This window comes from Notolepis coatsorum (genome assembly GCF_963971535.1).
Source record: "Notolepis coatsorum genome assembly, chromosome: 10".
Lineage (NCBI taxonomy): Eukaryota > Metazoa > Chordata > Actinopteri > Aulopiformes > Paralepididae > Notolepis > Notolepis coatsorum.
In genome coordinates this window covers 136,207,604-136,235,115 of record NC_140174.1, presented here as the reverse complement: position 1 = coordinate 136,235,115, position 27,512 = coordinate 136,207,604, and the positions used below count along the sequence as shown (strand labels likewise).

Below are 27,512 nucleotides of genomic sequence, written 5' to 3'. Positions count from 1 at the left end.
CTCTCTCCCCCACTGCATAGTGCACCTTTAACATAACAGAACTCTCTCCCCCAGACTGCATAGTGCACCTTTAACTTAACAGAACTATCTCCCCCACTGCATAGTGCACCTTTAACATAACAGAACTCTCTCCCCCAGACTGCATAGTGTACCTTTAACATAACAGAACTATCTCCCCCAGACTGCATAGTGCACCTTTAACATAACAGAACTCTCTCCCCCAGACTGCATAGTGCACCTTTAACATAACAGAACTCTCTCCCCCAGACTGCATAGTGCACCTTTAACATAACAGAACTCTCTCCCCCAGACTGCATAGTGCACCTTTAACATAACAGAACTCTCTCCCCCAGACTGCATAGTGTACCTTTAACATAACAGAACTCTCTCCCCCAGACTGCATAGTGCACCTTTAACATAACAGAACTCTCTCCCCCACTGCATAGTGCACCTTTAACATAACAGAACTCTCTCCCCCAAACTGCATAGTGCACCTTTAACATAACAGAACTCTCTCCCCCACTGCATAGTGCACCTTTAACATAACAGAACTCTCTCCCCCAGACTGCATAGTGTACCTTTAACATAACAGAACTCTCTCCCCCAGACTGCATAGTGCACCTTTAACATAACAGAACTCTCTCCCCCACTGCATAGTGCACCTTTAACATAACAGAACTCTCTCCCCCAAACTGCATAGTGCACCTTTAACATAACAGAACGCTCTCCCCCAGACTGCATAGTGTACCTTTAACATAACAGAACGCTCTCCCCCACTGCATAGTGCACCTTTAACATAACAGAACGCTCTCCCCCAGACTGCATAGTGCACCTTTAACATAACAGAACTCTCTCCCCCAGACTGCATAGTGCACCTTTAACATAACAGAACTCTCTCCCCCAGACTGCATAGTGCACCTTTAACATAACAGAACTCTCTCCCCCAGACTGCATAGTGCACCTTTAACATAACAGAACTCTCTCCCCCACTGCATAGTGCACCTTTAACATAACAGAACTCTCTCCCCCAGACTGCATAGTGCACCTTTAACATAACAGAACTATCTCCCCCACTGCATAGTGCACCTTTAACATAACAGAACTCTCTCCCCCAGACTGCATAGTGCACCTTTAACATAACAGAACTCTCTCCCCCAGACTGCATAGTGCACCTTTAACATAACAGAACTCTCTCCCCCAGACTGCATAGTGTACCTTTAACATAACAGAACTCTCTCCCCCAGACTGCATAGTGCACCTTTAACATAACAGAACGCTCTCCCCCAGACTGCATAGTGCACCTTTAACATAACAGAACTCTCTCCCCCAGACTGCATAGTGCACCTTTAACATAACAGAACTCTCTCCCCCAGACTGCATAGTGCACCTTTAACATAACAGAACTCTCTCCCCCAGACTGCATAGTGCACCTTTAACATAACAGAACTCTCTCCCCCAGACTGCATAGTGCACCTTTAACATAACAGAACGCTCTCCCCCACTGCATAGTGCACCTTTAACATAACAGAACTCTCTCCCCCAGACTGCATAGTGCACCTTTAACATAACAGAACTCTCTCCCCCACTGCATAGTGCACCTTTAACATAACAGAACGCTCTCCCCCAGACTGCATAGTGCACCTTTAACATAACAGAACTCTCTCCCCCAAACTGCATAGTGCACCTTTAACATAACAGAACTCTCTCCCCCAGACTGCATAGTGCACCTTTAACATAACAGAACTCTCTCCCCCACTGCATAGTGCACCTTTAACATAACAGAACTCTCTCCCCCACTGCATAGTGCACCTTTAACATAACAGAACTCTCTCCCCCAGACTGCATAGTGCACCTTTAACATAACAGAACTCTCTCCCCCAGACTGCATAGTGCACCTTTAACATAACAGAACTCTCTCCCCCACTGCATAGTGCACCTTTAACATAACAGAACGCTCTCCCCCACTGCATAGTGCACCTTTAACATAACAGAACTCTCTCCCCCACTGCATAGTGCACCTTTAACATAACAGAACTCTCTCCCCCACTGCATAGTGCACCTTTAACATAACAGAACTCTCTCCCCCACTGCATAGTGCACCTTTAACATAACAGAACTCTCTCCCCCACTGCATAGTGCACCTTTAACATAACAGAACTCTCTCCCCCAGACTGCATAGTGCACCTTTAACATAACAGAACGCTCTCCCCCAGACTGCATAGTGCACCTTTAACATAACAGAACTCTCTCCCCCACTGCATAGTGCACCTTTAACATAACAGAACTCTCTCCCCCACTGCATAGTGCACCTTTAACATAACAGAACTCTCTCCCCCACTGCATAGTGCACCTTTAACATAACAGAACTCTCTCCCCCACTGCATAGTGCACCTTTAACATAACAGAACTCTCTCCCCCAGACTGCATAGTGCACCTTTAACATAACAGAACGCTCTCCCCCAGACTGCATAGTGCACCTTTAACATAACAGAACTCTCTCCCCCACTGCATAGTGCACCTTTAACATAACAGAACGCTCTCCCCCAAACTGCATAGTGCACCTTTAACATAACAGAACTCTCTCCCCCAGACTGCATAGTGCACCTTTAACATAACAGAACTCTCTCCCCCAGACTGCATAGTGCACCTTTAACATAACAGAACTATCTCCCCCAGACTGCATAGTGCACCTTTAACATAACAGAACTCTCTCCCCCAGACTGCATAGTGCACCTTTAACATTTATCATGGTCAAGTGACCACTCTAGCCGATGATAACTGTATGGCTGATGTGTCTATGTAGATAATGGAGGTTGTTTATCTGTATTCAAATGGAGTGATAATCTTTTTTATTGAGAATTTTAAACACTTTCAATGATTACACAGATATGTTATAACAGATATGATAGTACTTCAACAAATCAATCACACGAATGTCCCTCAGGTGTTTACTGCATTGATAAGGAGATTAGAGTTGCTTTATTGGTTTTTGATCAATAGTTTTACTGATTTCATTTGGAAATCCCATGCATTGTAAATAGTTTGTAAAATGTCTTTCTATGCTGTTTTATTTTTTGTATCACAACTAATAAAATTTAAAGGACGTGTAATATCTACTGTGTGTTACAGGCATCAAGGTGCTACAGTATGTAAATTCACAACTTTTGAAAGACATGTACAAAGATACACACATTAGCTACACCGACAGTTACACAGCAGCCAGCTATATGAACACATATATTAAATTGTTCATTTAATAGTCTTAGTACACTATAAGAATATATATAAATGGAAGACATACTTTGTTGTCACTGAAATATCATGAAATATTCAAATTATGTTTTTTTAAATGTTTTCGAGGGAAAATGAAAGGGGTAAATGCACATGGAACATCTAGTTGGATTTATCAGGCGATAATGAACGTTTCTTATGTCCATGGAGTATTCATGAGGGCGTGGGCTGCTTGACCACTCGATTTTGATGGTGACAGCCTTGATCTCGGTGTACTCCTGAAGAGCGTACTCCCGCCTGGAACAAATACCAATGTCATAGGTCATTAAAAACCAAATCAGTGATCCACACATGAACAAAATAGGTAGCCATAAAGAACAAAACAAACAAAACAATCGAGACATGTTTTTTTCCACAGTGTGCAGGACTGGGTTATAGGTGGCAACTGACCTCAAGCTCTGCCCTCTTTTCTTGATCCTCCAATCACAACTGATCCTCCTGCTTCCCGAAAAGCAACTGTTGCGATTGGACGATCATGAAAAGAGGGCAGGGTTTGCGATAGGTGAGTTGTGGACAGTCAGACGTTTTGCAGGACACATGTGCAGGTTATGTAGGTGCTTCTAGCAAGGCGCCTTTCTCTGCATCTCTCAAAATCCTCACCTCGAATGGCATTACCCACATTATGCTGCCTTCACTTTTTTTTGCCGCCCCTGAGCTGCTAAAAAGTGCTCTGTCTGATATGAGTCGCTAGCGACACATGCTACTCAAGAGATTTGCGACCAACAGCTAAACCGATGACTATGGGTAACCCAGACTAGTTGGCGTGATACCAAACCTCCAATTGTTGTCTGAGTTTTGGTGTGACGTATATAATACACGTGGAACATGGCATATCATAGCGGAGGTAAAGCAGCAGGGTGATGTTTCCTACATCAGGGCTGATTAATTGTATTGCCTGTATCATGTGGCTGTGAAAGGTTTGTTTACATTGGTGATAGTAAACACAGGAGTGAAGAACAACAACGCACATTTCTCGACTATAGACCTTTCAAGTTCATACAGAAAGTCATCTTTGCACAATTAAACAAGTTCTCCTGATGGATAGTATAATAGCTCTACGATGCAAACGCATGACGGTCAGCTGCTGCTAAATCAGCCATAGAGAACATGAGAATGAGAGACAGGTAAGAGGACACTAGTTAACAGACACACTAGAAATAAGAGAGGATCATCGTTCACAGTTAGCAGTTAGTAGCAGACAGTGACACACTAGAACTAAGAGAGGATCATCACTCAGTTAGCAGTTAGTAGCAGACATACTAAAACTAAGATCATCACTCACAGTTAGCAGTTAGTAGCAGACATACTAAAACTAAGATCATCACTCACAGTTAGCAGTTAGTAGCAGACAGTGACACACTAGAACTAAGAGAGGATCATCACTCAGTTAGCAGTTAGTAGCAGACATACTAAAACTAAGATCATCACTCACAGTTAGCAGTTAGTAGCAGACATACTAAAACTAAGATCATCACTCACAGTTAGCAGTTAGTAGCAAACACACTAGAACTAAGATCATCGCTCACAGTTAGCAGTTAGTAGCAAACACACTAGAACTAAGATCATCGCTCACAGTTAGCAGTTAGTAGCAGACACACTAAAACTAAGAGAGGATCATCACTCACAGTTAGCAGTTAGTAGCAGACACACTAGAACTAAGAGAGGATCATCACTCACAGTTAGCAGTTAGTAGCAGACACACTAGAACTAAGAGAGGATCATCACTCACAGTTAGCAGTTAGTAGCAGACACACTAGAACTAAGAGAGGATCATCACTCACAGTTAGCAGTTAGTAGCAGACACACTAGAACTAAGAGAGGATCATCACTCACAGTTAGCAGTTAGTAGCAGACACACTAGAACTAAGAGAGGATTATCACTCACAGTTAGCAGTTAGTAGCAAACACACTAGAACTAAGAGAGGATCATCACTCAGTTAGCAGTTAGTAGCAGACACACTAAAACTAAGAGAGGATCATCACTCACAGTTAGCAGTTAGTAGCAGACACACTAGAACTAAGAGAGGATCATCACTCACAGTTAGCAGTTAGTAGCAGACACACTAAAACTAAGAGAGGATCATCACTCACAGTTAGCAGTTAGTAGCAGACACACTAGAACTAAGAGAGGATCATCACTCACAGTTAGCAGTTAGTAGCAGACACACTAGAACTAAGAGAGGATCATCACTCACAGTTAGCAGTTAGTAGCAGACACACTAGAACTAAGAGAGGATCATCACTCACAGTTAGCAGTTAGTAGCAGACACACTAGAACTAAGAGAGGATCATCACTCACAGTTAGCAGTTAGTAGCAGACACACTAGAACTAAGAGAGGATCATCACTCACAGTTCCTTTCCGTTCCCAGACATCTTGAAGCCTCCGAAGGGACACTGGGCGCTCATAGCGTTGTAGCAGTTCACCCTGGAACACAATGGCAAGAGTAAACACTAGTGCCTTTCTTTAACACTTTGATTGCCCAACCCAAGTTTTCTCGGGTTTACCCCCCGCGGATTGAATGCCCACTCACGAGAATTCTCGTATTTTCTCGTTTTTTTTTAAATCATATTTCATCAACCGAGTCTACCGTTGGAAATTCAGCCACTCCAGGCGCTCAGATGTGAAAAAAGCGCCCCCTATCGTCTCCCAGATGGTAATTCACCCTTTTGGATTGAACTCAATGAAAATGAACGAGAAAAAAAATCCCTGACTCCACATTTAACTTCTCACTCATGCAGCCGGGGTCGATCAGCTCCACTTGTGAGCCTCAGAGCAGCGGGAATTATGTGTTTTTACAGTATACACAGTGAATCAATAAAAGGATAGATTTTTTCGAATGGCGATTAGGAATTGGAATAATCCATTTGGATACCATCTGATCTCAGGTAAGGAATCTATGTTACCAGTCTTAGGATAATCAGACTCGTTTTCACGGAGATATAAGCTTTTATGTGATTATGTGATATGGCTGATTGACTGTGCGAGCGGTCAGGAAATATGAGAATCGATTTTCAGCTCGCGGCCAGAGCGTGCATGCGTACACATATACTATCGATAATCTAGCGTTTATTTGAAAACGATTCATAAATAGGCCGAAAAATGACAACGTTCTAGAATATTCCAGTAAAGGGCGATTATCATGCAATGTCTTCATTTTTCCATGAAAACGAGTGCTTTTCAAAATGCTAGATAAAAAAACAATCTGCTACGACAATGTTGACTGGAAAATGAGTCTTTGATAAGCGACGGGCAGATTAGACACATAGCCATAATTTTATACATAGATTAGGCGATATTAACGTTAACATTGAAGTGGTGCTGGGCATTCAAGGGGGTAAAAAGGAATTAAGCTTGGGCAGTGAAAGTGTTAAGTAGAAATGCTTCTTGCGCGCACACACACATACACATACACACACACACATAGCAAGTAGCAAGATGGCGCCGCACTGTCCGGCCAACGTCCAGTCCATCAAAAACAACCTGGATGACATCAGAGCCAGAATCAAGTTGGCCAGAGGGACATTCAGGACTGCAATGTCCTCTGTTTCACTGAGACTTGGATACCACCAGAGGTGTCCCAGACCATGCTATGCCGGCCGACAACTTCTCAGTTCACCGCAAGGACAGAACGGAGGAGTCCAAAAAGTCCAAGGGACGCGGCGTGAGTCTCATGATTAATAATAACTGGTGAAGGAAGTTAATATTTCATTGTCAATAAAGGAATATCTTATCCTTCACTTCTGCAATCAGATCAGTCTGTGAGGGCTGTGGGTGTGTGTGTGGGTCATGAGCAGATAATAGGGACTCTTAAAGTTATACGTCAAACGAATAACCACAAAACTACTTACGCAGACGTTTGAGGAGAAGGGGAAAAATAAACAACACAAAACAACCTTTACAGGTGAAAGCCTCAAAGTATTTAAGAAAATAAGTAAAGTCCAAAAAAACAGGACGACACTCATTAAAGAGGTATTGTAGAAAGAATAAATAAGCCACAAAGGCAACTTCTAAAACCAGAGTTTATATTGAAAACATAAAACAATAAACCTCCACCAAGGGAGTTTATGTGCAACGGACAGTTCCAAAAGAACAAAAGAAAACACTAACATAAAGGACTCAGCCTCTATAAAGTAAAGTGTAAACTAAGCCAGTAGCCGAAAACAAGATGGCTACAAAAGGCTAAATGCTGAATAGGGCAGCACTACACTTAAATATAATGAGCCTGACCAAACGTATAGCCAGCACAAGGAAATTAATTAGAAGTTGACACTGCGAGATCCAAACTTAAATAGACTCAACATGGCCATAGGCACAACTGCACTGCAGGTGCAATCAAGCCCACACACCTGCCGACCCGCAATTAACCACAGGGAACAGGGATTGACAGCCAGTGTTCGAATTATGAGGGGGCCAATGGGGGCTCAGCCCCCATAGCTAGAGTCTGAGCCCCCATAGTCAAGACCCCCTGTGGGGGTCTCTCAAAAAAATTTTATAATTTTTTTTTTTTTAATGCACAAATTAGTATTATTTATGTTACCTAAATAAATTGTTTTTTTTTTTGATCAATTTTTTTTTATTATTAATTACATGAAACAGGACAACACAATAACCACAGTAACAAAAAACATAACTTCACAGGAGAATAACAAACAATAATAATACAGAATAATAAATTATAAGACAAAAAGAAAAAGAAACAGCGTCCAACCTATCAAATATAGGTGGCTACTTCAATAACAAAAAGGGGTCTTCAAGACATGGCAACCTTTCCCCACCTTTACAAAGTGGAGTGACTTAAAAGATTGTTTATGAGAGTGTTGTCGCAGATTTACTGTAGATAGCCTAGGTCCCTTACACATGTTCAAGACTGCCAAACTCGCAGACGGTAAAGTGTAAGAAGAAAGAAATTCCTCTTCCAAGTTGGTTGACAGGTCAATCAGTCTGCCAATATTAGTCCCTTGGGGAGATGGCATGTGAATTGACATATAGCGCAGAATAGCTAAATACCAACCCCCCCTAAAATCCCCCCAGCCAAAGTTAAGAAGGACAAGACAAAAACCAAGACAGACAAGACATTTCCTCCTCCCCCTCCCCAGAGACCGCCGGACCCCCCCGATCAAGCGCCCCAACCCCGCTCAGCCGCACACGGCGGTCTTTACCTTCTCAGCTGCTGCGAACCACAGGTCAATGCCAGCCTGCCCCACCCCAATCACCCGAGCCGTGGATATCTCAAGATAAATCACATCCAATAGAGTTAGGGACCAGTTGATCATTGTCAGCTTCTCAGGCTCCTTCCATCTCATTGCTATAAGCTTCTTCGCTGCTGTGACGCCCGCTAGGACAACCCTTTTCAGTTGTACGGACGCGGGTAGTGTCGTTATATCGTTCAGGAGTAGCGTAACAGCTGTGAATGGGATAGTTAAGCCACACAGATCTGAAAGTTTGTCCGTTATTGACCTCCAGAAACGGGCCACTGGTGGGCAATCCCAATACATATGCATATAAGTGCCAGTGGCCTTTTGAGAGCACAAAGTGCACCGAGAGTCGGTTATCAGTCCCATAGCAAATAGCTTCCTAGGTGTAAGATAGGTCCTATGAATGTAATTAAAATTAATTTGCTGGTGATTGGGGTTGCGGGAAGATAATGCCACATTTGCCCAAACATCATCCCAGTCAAACTCGGGGTCCAACTCCGGGATATCCACACGCCAGATTGTATCCAATGATAAATTTTTATACGTGGATTGAATTAAGAGCGTATAAAAGTCTGAGACAAACCCTCTGGATGTCGTTCTGTCCACTATGAGCCTGAGGAAGGGGTGTGGTTGCAAAGCTTGAGCCCACGGTACGCCATGCGCCCTCAGTGCTGACCTTAGTTGAAGGTAAAGAAAGAAGGACTCGCCGGGAAGATCATAAAATTCTCTTAAGTCCTGAAACGCACGGAGGCCGTTCTTATCATAAATATCCTCCAGAGTATGCACTCCCCTCCTTTGCCATTGAGGAATATTAACCGGCTTGTGTCCAACAAGTAATTGCTGGTTATTAAAAATTGGAGAGTCCAGGTGCCAAGGGCATTTAACCCCACACGACCTCTGTACATTACGCCACGTTTGGATCACGTGAGTTATGATCGGTCCATACCTCAGCCGGCATTTCGCAATAGAGACAGTGGAGTACACTACATCCTGCAATCTTAGCGGAGACACCGCCGCCGCTTCTAAGGAGCGCCACGATACAGCCTCTACAGGGTCTAGCCAGCACATCAGAGGTCTCAGTGAAAAGGACCAGAAATAAAGTTTAAAATCAGGGATTGCGAGGCCCCCATCTTGTTTCCTACGTTGAGTAGTAGCCCTTTTGATTCTCGGGCGTTTGTTATTCCAGACAAACTTAGATACCATCGATTGTACCTTGCGCCAGTGGTCTATTGGAGGGGGCAGGGGGAGCATTGAGCTAATAAAATTTATCCTAGGCAGGATGTTCATTTTGATTATGGAAGCCCGGGCTTGTAAGGAGTTAGGAAGGGACGACCACCTGTCTAGATCCTGGCGTATTTTATCATAAGTACCCGTGAAGTTGTACTTAGTAGTTTGGTTCAGCGTGGGGAATATCTCTATGCCCAGGTATTTAAAATGTTCTACTATGGGGATATCAGCTGGTAGTCGTACCGCCTTGGCCAGTTCATTAAGAGGTAGGCAGGCTGATTTGTTCCAGTTAATCTTAAAACCTGACAATTTACCAAAGTCGTCGATTATCCTCAATAATTTTGTGGCCGACCGGGAGGGGTCGTCCATGAAAATCAGCAGGTCATCCGCATAGAGAGCAATTTTGTGTGGAGTATTGTTGACCATTATGGGGACGATGTCCTCCGATTGCCTAATAAATTGAGCCAAAGGTTCGAGGGAAAGCGCGAACAGTCCCGGGCTCAGAGGGCAACCCTGTCTAGAAGATCTGGAGACTGGAAAGAGTGTGGAACAGTTTTTGCCTGTCAGTATCATCGCAGACGGCGAGGCATACAGGACTTTAATCATATGAATAAAACTCTTTCCAAGACCCATGACCTCTAATGCCTTCCACAGGTATGACCACTCAAGTCTGTCAAACGCCTTCATGGCATCCAAAGACAGAACTGTGGATGGAGTTGTATTGTCTTTACTGTTATCGATTACATGCAACAGCCTCCTAAGATTATCTGCAGCCAGACGCCCCGGGATAAAACCAGTTTGATCGCAGTGTACCAATACAGACATAAATCTCTGCAGGCGACGGGCCAGCACCTTGGCAAACACCTTTAAATCGGCCCCGAGAAGACTCAAGGGTCTATAGCTACCACAATCATTGGGATCTTTGTCCTTTTTGAGAAGTAAAGAAATCAACGCCATATTGACATCTCTTGAGAACTCCCCTTGTTCGATAGCGTAATTGATCATATCGAGCATCAATGGACCCAGTTGGTCCCAGAAAGCTAAATACACTTCGGGTGGAATACCATCCCAGCCTGGCGCCTTACCCCTCTGCATTTCAACAATAGTCTCCCTCAATTCTACGAGAGTAATCGGTCTCCCCAGTTCCTTGGCCTCCTCCTCAGAAATGTGGGGTATCTCAAGCCCGCCAATGAACGATTCAAATCTAGAGTCATCCAGATTACCCTCTGAGCTATATAACTGTGAGTAAAACTCTTTAAAAGTGTCATTGATCTTTTTCGAATCAGTAGTGACTGCACCCTGGCTCGTCCTAATCGAGGGGATATCTGAGAAATGATCATTTGAGCGTATTTTCATTGCCAATAGATGGCTAGGTCTGGAGCCGTGAAAATAGTAATTTTGTCTTGTCCTATGTATTAAGAACTCAGACTGTTGTTTAAGTATGGAGTTTATTTCTTTTTTGACTATCTTACGTTGTGTGTTTAGTCGTTCATTATAGTCAGTTTGCAAGGATGCGTATAGGTCCGCATATAATGATTCCAGTCCTTCTAGCTTTTTTGACCGGGATTTTCGCAAATTGGAGGCAAATAGTGTGACATGACCCCTGATGAATCCTTTCAATGCGTTCCACAGGACCCTAGGGTCTTCTACCGTGCCAACGTTGATCTGCAAAAATTCAGCTAGTTTACTCCTGAACTCAGAACAGAAGTCATCGTTCTTTAGCAAGGTCGAATTAAAACGCCATCTGGGAGCTCTTGCGGAGAGCCTGCCAAAGGTTGCCGTAAGGAAAATCCCCTTGTGGTCTGAGAGAGCCAAGGGAACCAATGAGACATCGAAACTATCAAACATATTAGGGGACGCGAATGCATAGTCAATTCGAGAGAAGCTTTTGTGTCTGGCTGACAGGTGAGAGTAATCTCTGAGGGTGGGGTTGCATAAGCGCCAGAGGTCTGAGAGCCCCGTGTCTTTGGCCCACATCCTGAGGGCCTTAGAGGCCCGTTTCTGGTCGCTCGTTTCAGAGGGCCCAGACCTATCCATCTCCGCATCCCAGCACGCATTAAAATCGCCACCCACAATGAGAGCGTATCCATTAAGTTCCAACATATTCTTCGTGATTGTATTATAGAACGCTGAATCAAATGTGTTAGGAGCATACAATGCTATTATAGCCATCTTCCTATGCAAGAATTCAACTTTTGCTATAGTAATCCTTCCCTCCGTGTCCGACCATACATCCAAGATTTTGATATCAAGGTTACGTCTTGTAACTATGACTACTCCTTTCGTCTTATCATCGGCTGAGGATGCGGAGATAACGTGATATTGCCGATTTGCCAGTCTTGACACGTCACCTACCATTAAATGCGTCTCACTAAGGAGAGCAAGGTCAATATTTCTCCTCTTCAATAGCCAAAGGACACTGGCACGCTTGTGTGGGGCGTTAAGCCCTCCTGCGTTCCAAATTAAAATATTCAATTTAGCCATGGTCGAGCTTGTATAAGTGCGTAGAGAACATACCCGTGCAGCCAGGCTGAGTACAGAGGTGCCGATCCCGGCGGGCCCGGACGGTCAATCCCAGGAGTTCAGAGGAGGAACACTTACACATATATAAGACAACAGTACATAGAACACATAAAAATACCACCCCAGCTACAGCCCCCCCTCCTTCTACTCTAAACCCTAACCCACCCGTCCTACTATAAGTTCCTCTATACCCACTCTCCAATCCCCACCCTATGCCCCATCCACTGAGGATGGTCATCTTCCTATCACTTCCCACTAGAGACATGGATCAATAAGACGCTTCCCACTCCCACCCCCCTCTAGATAAACCCCTGAGTAAACCCCCACTAGTCCAATAAACACAAATAATAATAAAATAAAATTCAATAAAGATATCGGTCGAAAACCACCTGAGCCCTGGCCCCAACATGAGACAACCATAATGGTAAAAATAGCCATTATTAAATAATAACTCCGCATCAACCTGCAGCCCTCTATTTCCGAATCTGCGCTTCAACATCACATTGTTATAGCCCAAAAAGGTATAGGAAAATTCAATACAAAATTAAATTAAAGCATCCCAGCCGATAGTCTAAGGCAGGTTCGGGTCACAGGTCATACATAGATCCAAAAGGACAAAGATCAACACTTAAATCCAAAGAGAAGAGGGTCTATACCAGAGAAAACAAAGTAGCAAGGAGCCAATGGCCGAGATCAGCTAAATAGGCTAACTGCAAATAGAGTAGCCAGGTACTGACACCAGGCCACACACAGCTTTGGCCAACGCTACCCAAGCTACACAAACGACCAAGACAATTCACACACAGCACATGTCGTATCTCCAAATGTTGTGAAGTAACATATGTTTTGCCTGGAAAAAAACATCGTTATTAACAAAACATTCGGGAGGGGAAGGAAGGAAGAGTGGGGTAATGTCCAATGGACATCTTACCTGCACCAAGGAACGCAGGGCGAAAGGCTGCAACACAGGTCTCCACGTTGACGAAAGGCCTCTCGCTGGCGGGACAAAAAGAAGCTATGGCCGGAGCCTTGTCATGGTGCAGGCCCGACTACATCTTCTGTCAAAGATGATGTCGTAGTCAGAGTGCCAGGGCCTGCTATTCTCACGGCTAATGTCAATGGTCGTAGCACAAGCTAACAGCTAACTCTAGGCTAACTGATAGCATCAAGCTAACGTTCCCAGCCGAGCGAAAACGTGCAGCTAACATCGTAGCTAAACAGCTAACTGGCTAACAGTTAGCCTAACCCGGCTATCGCTAACCATTAGCTAACGCAGAAGCAAGCTATGCGGCTACCACTGAAAAACTGTACAACGTGAGAAAAGCAATACAGGCCAACACTTCAGACAGCCGCTGTGTTTTCCTCTTCTCATACGAAGAGAGAAGGGAAAAAGAAGGCAATACACGTCCCACTACAGAGTGGTGTTTACCATAGCGGTGCCGGCAACAAGTCCCTCGCGGACTATAGCCGACTTGAGCATGGAGATATTCTCATAATGAAACACCAAGCTCACCTCCCTCGTACCAGGTGCTGACACCAGGCCACACACCGTTAGCTACTACAACAGCTAGTCGGCCCGTTTGGCTCCCGAGAGAGAGAGAGAGAGAGAGATATCCACGGCGGGAATAGAATAGAGTGCATTAAAAACTCACCAAACGTCCAAGAGGATGAAGACAACCGCGTGGAGTTGACGAAGTTCATCTGCCGAACGACCGTCCTCTTCATCTTGGCATAACAATGCTGCACGTGCTCTCTCTAGGTTAGCTAACGCTAGTTAGCCTTTAGCTAAGCTAGCTACTAGCCGACATCATCATGGCTATATCCCGACTGAACCACACGTTAGCACTCAATATTATAACGTAGCTAAAGCTAACTAGCTGTCCCTGTCTTTAGCCGGGATGGCTAGCCTGACTGAACTGTCTAACATGCAACAACTTTCATCTTCAGTCCATCTGCCGAACGATGTCCTCTTCATCTTGGCTGGCATAACCTCCAATGCTGCACGCGCGAAATAGTCAGACGCTACCTTACCTGTAACCCCTCCCCTCATTGAAACCAATTCTGCTGCAGAGCCTCAGAGCTGCCTCCAATAGTGTATCTGCAGAGCCGCAGAGCCAGGAACAAGTCAGACACATTCTACAAACGTGTCTAATGTGAAATATATAAGCATATAAGCTAAACTAGATTTTAGGTCTGTGATGAAAAAGGGCCTCGCGGGAAGGGGGGTCTCGCAAAAAAAATAAAATAAAAAAAATTGTGCGAGGCCCCCCTTCCCGCGAGGCCCTGTGCGACCGCACTGCTCGCACACCCCCTGAGGCGCCCCTGCAAGCGGTGTAACGTAATTGGCAGAATCGACTGTCAATCAATGGTCTACCTGACATGCAAACTCATAAACAATGTTTCTGTACTGGAGGTGTACAGTATTTCAATAGGCAACCCTGAAAGGATTATTTTTCTAGAAGAGCAACACTAGCCAAAACATAGGCATTGTATGCATAAAAGGGGCAAAAGCTAAAGTTAAGTGACTGTTACTTTTGCACACGCAGATACACACACACGCACGCAGTGGGCCAGTGACTTTGGTGGTATGTGCTATTGCACAGATGTGTGTCCCGTTCCCGTTTGCACATGCACGCACAGTACAAATATACATTTATTTAAAAAATATATATATAAACTCTGTTACTTGAAATATTTTCACTGTGCTCCTAAATATTTTTGGGTGCTCCTAAATTTCTTTGTGTGCTCCTAAATTTTTTTGTGTGCTCCTAAATCTTTTCATTTAGGAGCACATGTGCTCCTTGGGAAAAAGGTTAGCGTAGAGCCCTGTCATCATCCATCACTCTCAACACAGGTGCCCCCCAGAGCTGTGTTCTGAGCCCCCTCCTCTACTCGCTTTACACGCATGACTGTGTGGCAAAGCACAACAGCAACACAATCATTACGTTTGACGATACAGATGTGGTGTCCCTGATCTCTGCAAACAACGAGAGGACCTACCTGGTAGAGGTGGAGAACCTGGCGCTGTGGTGCCAGGAGAACAGCTTCTCCCTGAACGTCAGCAAAACCAACGAAATTATCGTGGATTTTAGGAGGTCAGGGGCTAGGGACCACATATCCGAGGACTTGACATGGACCACACACATTGACAGTGTAGTGAAGAAGGTATGGCAGTGCCTCTACTTCCTCAGGCGCCTAAGGAAGTTACAAGTGAGTCAGAAGATCCTTAAAGGGGAACTATCTTATAAATGGCCTTTTTGAGTGTTTAGCATTGTTTCCTAGCTATGTGAACTTATATTAATATGATCTATGTCTCAAAATTCTCATATTGGCGCATTCTTCCAATTCTCCTCTCACAATATTCACCCTCACTGAACTGAGTCATTTGAAAATGTGATGATTTGTGATGTCAGAGAGACACCGCTGCATGATAATGGAGAGATACAAGATGAGCTGCACACAGTTCTGTACCCACTCCACACAGTCAGCTCAAAACGGCTCGAGATCTTGAGGTAGAAAAATGCTGTTTTTGAGGACTTGATTAGAAATACAAAACAATGAATAAAAAAAATATATATATTACAGAGGTGTTCCATAGACTCACAGGAATTGTGTAAAAGTGCCCAAATAGTGAAAGAAATAGTAAAATAGTTCCCCTTTAAGAACTTCTATTCATGCACAATAGAGAGCCTCTTGACTGGTAACATCACCTCCTGGTTTGGGAATAGCACCGCACACGACTGCAGCAGACTGCAGAGAGTGGCCCGATCAGCTGAATGCACAGTTGGAGGTGGGCTTCCCACTCTCCAAGACATTTAACCAAGCATTGCAGGGTCATTGCTAAGAGCATACTCAAAGACTCTATAGTCACCCAAACAATTGCCTCTTTGAACTGCTGCAGTCAGGCAAGCACTACCGGAGTCTTATGGCCAGTACAGAAAGACTCAGAAGGAGCTTCTATCCCCAAGCCATCAGGATGCTCAATGAGTAGGGTTGGGCACCGAGAACCGGTTCTAATAGGAACCGGTTCCTAACTTCCGGTTCTGGAACATATTTGCATTTCGATTCTTAATTTCGATTAGTAAAAAAAAAAAAGAAAAAATAATAATAATTGTTTTACTTTGTTAATTAATACCCTAGTTACAGTACAGCAACCAAATTAAACTGTATCAAGTCAACTGACAGTGTGAATAGTATGAAAAAAATCAAAGATAAAAAAAAAGAATAATAATCTCCTGCGAAATAAGCTGTGACCTGTTTTGACCTGCACCCCAAAGAATCTGAATCGAGAATAGTTTAGAACAGGAATCGAAATGGAGAATCGGAATCGGAACCGGAATCGTTCAAATCCAAAGATGCCCAACCATCTACACTCATTGCACACACATCCACATGCACACACTCACTTTAACCCAGTGGTCACCAACCCGTCGATCTTGATCGACTGGTCGATCTTTGAGACCTTCCATGTAGATCTTTCCCTGAAATTTAAAAAAAATAAAAATAAAAAAATGTATCTTTCCCTGAGAGTCCACATTACAGTTCTACTTTTGTTTTGATGTGAAAAGTGATGCTGCATAAGATTACTGCACTTAGCACTGACTGATAAAGTACATATTACAGTTCTACTTTGACAAACATATTTACAATTAGCATTTTCTAATGTTAATAATATGAGAGTCCACATTATAGTTCTACTTTTGTTTTGATGTGAAAAGTGATGCTGCATAAGAGGACTGCACTTAGCACTGACTGAGAAAGTACATATTACAGTTCTACTTTATAAAATGCTAATTGTAAATATGTTTGGCAATGTTAATTAATAGGAGAAGGTCCACATTACAGTTCTACTTTTGTTTTGATGTGAAAAGTGATGCTGCATAAGATGACTGCACTTAGCACTGACTGAGAAAGTACACATTACAGTTCTACTTTATAAAATTCTAATTGTAAATATGTTTGTCAATGTTAATAATATGAGAAAGTCCACATTACAGTTCTACTTTTGTTTTGATGTGAAAAGTGATGCTGCATAAGATGACTGCACTTAGCACTGACTGAGAAAGTACACATTACAGTTCTACTTTATAAAATGCTAATTGTAAATATGTTTGTCAATGTTAATAATATGAGAAAGTCCACATTACAGTTCTACTTTTGTTTTGATCTGAAAAGTGATGCTGCATAAGATGACTGCACTTAGCACTGACTGAGAAAGTACATATTACAGTTCTACTTTGACGTTTTAATGTTGGACCAAAGCATTGCATGTAATTAGAATACAGGCAAATAAAAGTAATTTAGTTTAAAGTACAATCTTGGCTGTCTCTCAACGCTTCAATAGGTAGATCTTGCCTTCACCAAAAAAATAAAAAGTGATCTTGGGCTTAAAAAGGTTGGTGACCACTGCTTTAACCAAACACTCACCTTAACACTCACTTTAGAAATTTTTAACACTTTTAAAACTACACCATCTTTTATCTATTTAAGAGATTTGAGATCTAAGAGATTTGCACTACTGTACATCCATACCTAATTTTAGCATTTAGCATTTTTTTGTAAGTTTACATTTTTGTCCTTAACACATCTGGCGCCAATAACGTCGTACAACGTGTTTCAAGGTCATGCTAATTCTGCCATTCCACGGCGTACGACGTTATTGAGATCATATTTCATTTTTTCGCCATGGTATTCAGAATTACCTCACCCAGCCTCGGCTGATACAGTGGGAGCCTGCACAACTCTGCAACACTTCAATACTGCCGCCTGGTGGATGATCGGCGAGTTACAACCGGAAATGGATCTCTGGAGATCTCCGTGCATCTGGCAAATGCGTCCGGCACTCACATATTGTTGCGGGACTCTAGACACACATCTGTGTATATCGATCGCTGCCATAACTCAATAATCGATATGATTTGGGCGTTTATTATTATTATACAAACCGGAAATGGATCTAGTAGGTCGCCGTCAAATAAGTGGGATCTTTTTCCTCCAGTCTCATCGGCGAACAGTAAGAGGACGCTGACGTCATTTTCAGCATGTTTGTTTATTATTATTAATGCAAACTGCTCTGATCAATATATCACCCATACTACATAAAGCATTTACTGACGATCACGGAATTATAAACGACCCCCCCCCCCCCCCGTTCATCCGCGCATGATCAGTCATAACGTTTAGGATCATGTACAGTTGGAATTTTTTATATAGCATGTATCGGCAACAAACGGCAGTTGATAATCTATATATGCGTTTATGCCTATAACTCACGTTCTAGGAATTACTGCAGAAAACGATAAAAACATATTTATATTCAAGACGGTATTTTCGTATGAATCTATGAATGAAAAAGTATAACGTTCCTACATCCTGAACGATAGATAATCGATGTTGAATGGGCCATAGTAATGTCAATTTAGCAATACAATTTTAAAAGTTATAGCCCTGCAAAGAAGGTGAACATCTCCATAGGCTTAGAGTGGTGGCAGAGAGTGGTATGAGACGAGCAAACTCTGTGGCAGTTAATGTGTTAATTGTCTGCATTTTTGTACCTCATTGTCTGCATTTCTGTACCTCATTGTCTGTCTCATTGATTGATTGATTGAAAGCTTTTGCAGAATGGGTACAATCAGTGGCGGCCGGCCGATAGTGGGCGCTAGAGCGCCACCCTCCCTGGTTAAAAGAGAGAAGAAGAAGAAAAAAAATATATATATATATATTTTTTAGAGCCCTAGAAATAAAATAAACATGTTTAAAATGAATAATATTTACTCATTTTAAGTATGTTTGTGTTTCCAATGCACACTATAACGTTAATATATCAAATATAAATAATAGTTTTTCATTCACAGGAAGTCACTAGTAACTACCTCTCAGGCCGGGGCGAGACATATCGCGCACAGCAGGGCGTGCACTGGTTTCATCGCTGTATCCTCACAGCCAATCAAATAGGTCAACGCACGTAACGCACTGTGCGTTGAAATATGATGTAATATGATGGAAGCCGGGCGCGTTTTCAAGCGATCTATATCATCTAAGCAAGCAGCGTCTATACTTTCCGTAGCCGCATTTCTCGGAGACGCTCTCTGTTTGGCCGACGTCAGTTTCTACACTGGTTAGGCTTAGTTACTCTTCGAAGTTGGTTAAGGTTAGAGTTTGTCTTAGAGCATGACGGCAAGTTCTTTCGACGGTTAAGCTTAGGCACTCTTTCAAAGTTGGTTAAGGTTAGAGTTTGTCTTAGAGCAGGGCGATAGAACGCCAGGCAGGCTGTTCGATGCGGAAATGGGCAAAGACACAGTGTTGGTGTGCCTAACTTGGCTAACAAGAAGATATTTGGCTAGCTGGATGCAGTCTGGACAGTGGATATACATCAACAGTCTGGGACTGTGGGACAGTGGACATATACACTTTATCAAGCCCTCCTGGACCACGTTTCAACTAAACAAAGTGAGTTAATGCGGTCTCTCTCTCTCTCTCTCTCTCTCTCTCTCTCTCTCTCTCTCTCTCTCTCTCTCTCTCTCTCTCTATCTCTCTCTCTCTCTCTCTCTCTCTCTATCTCTCTCTCTCTCTCTCGCTCTCTCTCTCTCGCTCTCTCTCTCTCGCTCTCTCAACACAGCGTGTTGTTGTTGAACTATAACATTTAATTTCGCCGTGGGTGACGCATAATGGATGAATGAATGAATGGTAACTTGTTTAAAATGACAAGATATATATATGTGTTCATTATTGGATTGATCATACGTGTACTAGTGTAGTATGAATGAACTCGACTTAGCGTTGGAAACGGGGTAACTTTATGTCGAGACTCGAGTCAGTATTCGCTTGGTCAGCTGTCCGCTTGCCCCCCCCCCCCCCCCCCTTCACATCCCCCGCGCCCACCAAAATCTAGTTCTCACCGGCCGCCACTGGGTACAATACAGTACGGCTCAATACAAACAATTGTTAAGGGGATGCAAACCAGAAAAATACTTTCGTCTTGTTTACATCAGGGTCCCCCATTTTCTCATTGTCTTTACTTCATTGTATTTTCATTGTACTTAGTTTGTATATTGTATATTGTATATTTGTAAAAGTGTTGGGACTTTATTCCTCTTTTACTTACTTCTTTTTTTTACTATATGAAGCGCATTCTCAGGGGCTCATACAGAACCAAGCATTTCACTGTAATGTACATGTGACAAATAAAAGCAAACTTGAAACTTGAACTTGAACATACATGCACTAAAAACACACACACACACACACACACACACACACACACACACACACACACACACACACACACACACACACACACACACACACACACACACACACACACACACACACACACACACACACACACACACACACACACACACACACACACACACACACACACATTTAGAATCTTTATTTATGTCCACATAAAGACAATGTTTAAAGGACACAAATATTATCAGTGCACTTGTACATTGTGGGTTATTCTGATACAATCGTGCCCAAATTGACAATGGCAACCAAAGTTACACACACACATGGATGATTAACCTGTCTATCAACACACAGCTCATGGATACAGATAGCAGCGTCTTCTCCAAATTGCCCGGCTGCCAATAATTGCTGACACTGAGCAATATCTTGCTAATTGTTTGGCTCTTCTCTTCGGAAGACCGGCCATCTGAAGGCCTCTAACACCCAACTTATGGACATGACCCAGGCTTCCAAATATGAAGACAAAAAGTTTACAGTTGTAGCCGAGTTGTGATATGGTATGGTCTAACAGTTGATATTTTAACATTTTGGTTGTGAAGGCTTCCTATAGACTGTAGTCAAACGTGCAGCCAACTTCTAGGATGAGAACCTCTCTATTCTCATTAACAACAACAACATCGGGGGTGTTTTCTGAAATATCAGAGAACAGTGAATTGTCCCTACACAGATGGAGCATATATGGCTTCACACTGGTGTGTTTATACAGCTTATATGTTGCAGGTGACCCGAGTGTGGAGCTGACACTGTCTGCAATCAGATCCACGATCCTATCATGCCTACAAATGTAAAGCCCTTTGTATGCATGACAGCCATTGAGTATGTGAGACATGGTTTCTGTTGTCTGTTCGTGACCATGGTGTATGCAGTGTAGGCTATGACTGCCAGGGAACCAGATGGAAAGGTTGAGCATCGATGGTAAAACCTGTAGCCTAGCTTTTAGAGTGAAAATGATGATGCTCTCATCAATAGCTACATTTTTTTAAACTGTGTGCGAGACAGAGTGGTCAGCGGCAGGGAGACAGGCAAGCTTCCCTTGCAGTTTAACACTTTGATTGCCTAAGGTTAAATTCATGATATACCATCCGTTGCCAGCTCTATTTAACATGGAGAAGTTCCCCTTCTTTGCAGGGCTATAACTTTTTAAATTCTATTGCTAGATTGCCATTATTAGGGCCCATTCAAGGTCCTATATGTATTGTTCATGGTGTAGCAACGTTAAACTTTTTCATTCACATATTCATACTAAAATATGGTCTAAAGCAGGGGTCAGGAACCTTTTTGACTGGGAGAGCCATAAAAGCCAAATATTTCTAAATATATTTCATTGAGAGCCATATAGTATTTTTAACGTATAATAAATTAAATATGTCTTACTTTTAATGCGACTTCTGGTGCTGCATGGTTTTGCTGATGGTCTTGTAATCTGGTTCATACGTGGTGAGGTTGAGCTTCATGCAGGCGTTGAGGCTTCCATCAGTTAAACGTGAGCGTAGGTTGGTCTTAATGTTCCTCATATGCGAGAATGATGATAGAATGCCCACATGCATATGTAGAGCCAAACATGGTCAATACGGCAATACTCACGCTGCATTGTGTGGTATGTCACAGGAAGCTCGTTCCAAGTTTTAAAAATCAGCTGGTCTTCAGGTTGAAGATTTTAAATTTCTGTCCACTTGTGTTCCCTCGCCAGCTCTGCTCGCTATATCTTCAGCTACAGATACTATTGGCTGTATCTTCAAAACTAATTTCTGTTTACTTTAAAATGACACAGTATTATTAAGAAATATCACAAGTATCACAAATATCACAAAAAAAAAAAAAATCTTTTTTTTACTCAAAAATTTCTGGGAGCCATATGCTGTCACCAGAAGAGCCATATATGGCTCGCGAGCCATAGGTTCCCGACCCCTGGTCTAAAGTATAAGTATGTTTTCATCTCTTTCTGCAGCTTTCTCCAGAATGTGATTTATAGCCCCAAACGCATTATATTGATGATGAAATACAGTTTGGTAGGAATCTGTGCGAGATAAAAAATTTCAATTGGACGTACTTCTAGAATTTACTACACGTCATCTGATGTTGACCGGATGGGCGAGGGGGCGTTTATAATTCCGTGGGCAACGTTATACCATTCATCTAATGTGGGTCATATGTTCATCATAGCAGTTAGTAAAGAACACGTTAGAATATAACGCTAAAACTCACCCCAGTCTCCTCGGGCCGTTGGGCGATCAGCGTGGAGTTGACAGTTTTCAATTATGGGATGTTGAAATATCGGATCTATTTCCAGGTTGTATAATAGTATATACATCCAAATCATGTTGTTTTTTCGAGTTATTTCCACCGATCGATGTTCACTGTGTGAAGACTGAGTCTCTCTAACATTAGCGAGTGCCCGGACCACATATGGAGTGAGTCCTGCCGGGTTAAAGGTTGACATCCGGTTTTTCGATCTGCCGATCGGCCACCAGATGGCGCTCTTGAACCGCTAGAGGATTGAGAGGAGATCAGAACTGTGTGTCAAGGCTGCAGAGGGGAAATATGATTCCGATCACAGATTTTTGAAATATTGATATCAAAGACGAGTTCCGGCGTCCTCGGCAACTTGAGCATGGCGGGGAATGACGAGTTCCGGCGTTTTCGGCAGTTAAAGTGTTAAGCTCAGTCCAGTGTTGACGTTGGCGTTGTTGTTGTGCTGACATGAGATGGCCACGGGCATTGGTAAGTGGAAGTTCATGCCACGTTCCACAGATGTCATGGTGCCTTCACGGAGATGGTAGGGTCAGAGATGATCTCCTCAGAAACATTGACAGCGTCTAAGTCCGGCCCCACCCACTCCAGGGCCATGTTGGACCAGCCGCATAGGTCATTCAGGTCTGGCCAGTCAGACCACACCCGAATCCGGGGGAGCGGCTGTCCAGCTTTCCACTTGCTTTCTTCTTGTAACCCAGGAAGTTTGGATCCGACCCACATGCCAGGGGGACCTTGCGTCTCTGCAGGTCTAAGAACAGAGAGGCTCTGGCTGCTCTCTGACGTGCTGGTCGTCACTGTTCAGCATGTTGAGAAGATGACTGAGTCTCGTGGCAATGTACGTCCATTCAAAGTAGGGCTGGGCGATATATCAAGTATACTCGATGTATCGCGGCTTGTTCTACGTGAGATGTAGTAAATGACTATATCGTGAACATCGAGTATATGTTGTCACGTCGCGGCTGATATGAGACTTGCTTTAGTGCAGAGCGTTCCTCTCATTTCATTATAGACAGACCAGCGCGGACCTTAAATGACATGCAATTGTAATTTCATTACACAGACCAGCGCGGACCTTCAATGACATGCAATGAGCTAACGTTAGCTGCTAAGTTAAACCATAATAGGCTAAGCTAACTAGCGTTAGCTCTTAGCTGCTAGCTCTTAGCTGCTAGCGTTAGCTCAAAGCAGACTCCACGACACTAGTTCCATTAGTGAGTTATATTGACGACGCTTGACAACAGAGGTTTAAAGATAACTTCATATTTGTTGGTTATTCGTTTCTTGCATCCAGTTTATCCAGTACATTCGAGTGTGACATCATCGCCTACGGCAGCTTATACGCTCAAAACGCAAATGCGTTCTCTCGCTCTCTCTCTCTCTCTCTCTCTCTCTCTCTCTCTCTCTCTCTCTCTCTCTCTCTCTCTCTCTACATTCAATGATTTAAAGTGGCCAAACGTTACAATATAAATACTAACTGGATAGTTGATGATATAAACATTTCATTTCATTATCTGAAATATTCTAAAATCATTATGTCTGCTATAAGCCATTATCCCTTTGTAAGGCTTTGTGTGTGATTATTATTTACTGTGATTATTATTTTCTCACAGTAGTGTGTATGTGTATATATATAAATATATATATATATATGTGTGTGTGTGTGTGTTTGGCTAAAGTGGATAGAAAACACAGTACTGTGCAAAAGTCTTAGGCACCCAATAATTTTTATATAAATTGTCTTAGATGTAAATACAATTTTTTATTAGTGTGTCAGTAGACTACTCTTAGTACATTTTAATTTAATTATTTTTTAAAGCATCTTCATGGTTTAATAATGGAAACATATTTTGCAGGGACTTATTATAATCATCATATTGGCGTGACTGTATGCATCAAAGGGTTAAATCAAGCATTTTTAAGTGCTTTAGAGGAAATGTCAAAATATCGCGATATATATCGTGTATCGTGATATGGCCAAAAAATATCGCGATATCATTTAGAGGCCATATCGCCCAGCCCTAATTCAAAGTTGGGAACACCCAGGCCGCCCCTCCGCATGGTATGGAATATGATGTCCCGTGTTGAGTGAGTGTTCAGTCCAGTCCATTGTTCAAGTTCAAGTTCAAGTTCTTTAATAGTTGTCATACAGAAGTACAGAATACTTTCATACAAAATGCTTCTTACTGTTACGCTCCAGAGACTGTGCTAGACAAGATAGTATCAAATAACATAATAACATAATATAGCATGAATTTAGAAGAAGAAAATGAGGTCACAGTGTTCGGTATAGACATATGTACAATGTTCTGAGTTACCATATAATATACAATACACAATACTATGCAGTGTACTAATGTACAGTACTATCTAGTGCAAAGCAGAAATGGGATGAGGTACAATTTTAGGTACAATTTACAGTAAGGTGTACGAGTTGTAGTGCAATCCTTCATCCATAAATATAAAGTGTGGGGAGTGGGTGCTACAGTGTGTTTGTTTAAAGTGGGTGTGTGCTATAAAGTGTGTGGAGTGGGTGCTACAGTGTGTTTGTTTAAAGTGAGTGTGTGCGTGTGGATGTGTGTGCTATGTGTGTTTGGTGGTTGTTGTTGTGTAGTGTTCATTCATTGTTCGTTTAGCAGCCTGATGGCCTGGGGATAGAAGCTACTTCTGAGTCTTTCTGTGCTCGCCTTGAGACTCCTGTATCGCTTGCCTGACGGCAGCAGTTCAAAGAGGCAGTTGTTCGGGTGGCTCGAGTCCTTAATAATTCTCTTAGCCTTCCCCTTGCAACGCTTGTAGTAAATGTTCTGGAGGGTGGGGAGCCCCCCTCCAATTGTGCGTTCGGCTGAACGTGTCACTCTTTGTAGTCTGCTTTGGTCTTTTGCAGTGCTATTCCCAAACCAGGAGGTGATGTTGCCGGTCAAGATGCTCTCTATTGTACATGAGTAGAAGTTCTTAAGGATCTTCTGGCTGACTTGGAACTTCCTTAGGTGCCTGAGGAAGTAGAGGCGTTGTCGTGCCTTCTTCACCACACTGTTAATGTGTGTGGTCCATGTCAAGTCCTCGGATATGTAGGCTCCGAGGTACTTGAAGCTGTTGACTCTCTCAACCGGTGCCCCGTCGATGCTGAGGGGGCTGTAGTCCTTGACCCCCGACCTCCTGAAGTCCACAATCATCTCCTTTGTTTTGCTGACGTTCAGGGAGAGGCTGTTTTCCTGGCACCATCCCGCCAGGACCTTGACCTCTTCCAGGTAGGCCCTCTCGTCGTTGGCAGAGATCAGGCCCACCACCACTGTGTCATCAGCAATTTGACGATTGTATTGCTACTCCGCTGAGCCACACAGTCGTGTGTGTACAGGGAGTAGAGGAGGGGACTCAGAACACAGCCCTGGGGGGCCCCTATGTTGAGGGTGATGGATGAGGAGGTGCAGTTGCCTGCTCTCACCACCTGGGGTCTGCCAGTCAGGAAGTCCAAGACCCACTGGCAGAGGTCATAGCCCAAGCCCAGGTCCCTGAGCTTGGCTATGAGTATGGAGGGGACTATGGTATTGAATGCCGAGCTGTAGTTGATGAATAGCATTCTCACATAGTTCCCCTGCCTCTTGTCCATTGTCTCACCATCTGTACGGTTTTATTGTTCATCTCACAAAGAAATTTGCAAGGAATATGTACATTTTAGAATAGGTGCTGAACTTTGACCAGGGCTATCTGTCTGACTGCTTCAAGTTTCATGATGAATGGCACAGGGGCGATGAATCAATTCAATCTAATCTGGTTGAGTAATCAGAGATAATTTCACTCACTTGTTGTTCCCATTCACCTGCCACATTCAATTTATGACCCAGATAGGTATATGTTTCATGACGTGCGTAGACTCTCAGTGGCTTGTTATCAACTGTAAATGTGGGAATTATATCTTTTTTTGCCCGGTACCAGCGGTTACCCCCGCTACGCCTCTCATAGCACATTTAGCATATTTGACCTCTAATCCAGACCACTCTAGGAAGGAGTCGGTTCTGGAGAGCATGGTGTTTATGACATCCTCCTGTCTGGAGGCTATTATTACATCATCCGCATTCCCCCGGACGGGGTTAGGGGAAATTACATTAGGGAGAGCGCAACTACAAAGTTATTTTAACCATGAGTTGATAGCGAGTACAAAGTTGACTGCACTCCATGGACTGGACAGCCTGTCTTTATACCTACTTGGAGTGGGATTGGGTCTGTGAGCTGTTTGCCACAAATCACCTGTATATGAACTAGAGTAAACATCCCTAACAATGTCAATGAAAACCTGGGGTAGATGTATTTCTTCAAGGGCTGTCAGCATGACAGTGTGTGCTAGGGTTCCAAAACTATCACGGAAATCCAGAAACACTGAATAAAATTTACTGGACTCGTGTTTGAAATCATCAATGCCTGTTTTGAGACAGAACACATGCTCATTCATGCCTTGCCTGTTGATATAGGCCTTTTTTTGGGAGACAGTATGTTTTCATCCACAAGCCAGGGCAAGACACGGTCAAGGATACATTTCATAAATACCTTGTAGATGGTAGGAAGAAGTGAAATGTCTCTCCAGGTTGATGGGTTGTCCGGGATATTGTCCTTTTGTGAATTCTGTGGACGAGAGCACCCTTCCATGACTCAGGCACTCTTTTGTTCTCCAGGCAGGCATTAAAGATTGATGTCAAGATACCTGGCTGCGTGGCTTTGAGTGACTCATAAGTGACACCGTCCATGCCACTCGATTATTGTTAGGGAGAGCGCG

The 27,512-nt window shown here is 43.1% G+C and overlaps 1 protein-coding gene across 1 annotated transcript in view; it reads right to left on the bottom strand.

The window, feature by feature from the left end:
- Nucleotides 1–3,192: 3,192 nt before the first annotated feature.
- Nucleotides 3,193–27,512, bottom strand: part of LOC311235733 (aldehyde dehydrogenase, cytosolic 2-like) — a gene marked incomplete at both ends in the record, with an annotated part of 150,114 nt that continues 125,794 nt past the window's right edge. The window contains 3 exon segments of the mRNA XM_084323199.1: nucleotides 3,193–3,223; nucleotides 3,469–3,528; nucleotides 5,643–5,717. Of these exon segments, the coding sequence (XP_084179325.1) occupies nucleotides 3,193–3,223; nucleotides 3,469–3,528; nucleotides 5,643–5,717 (166 nt within the window).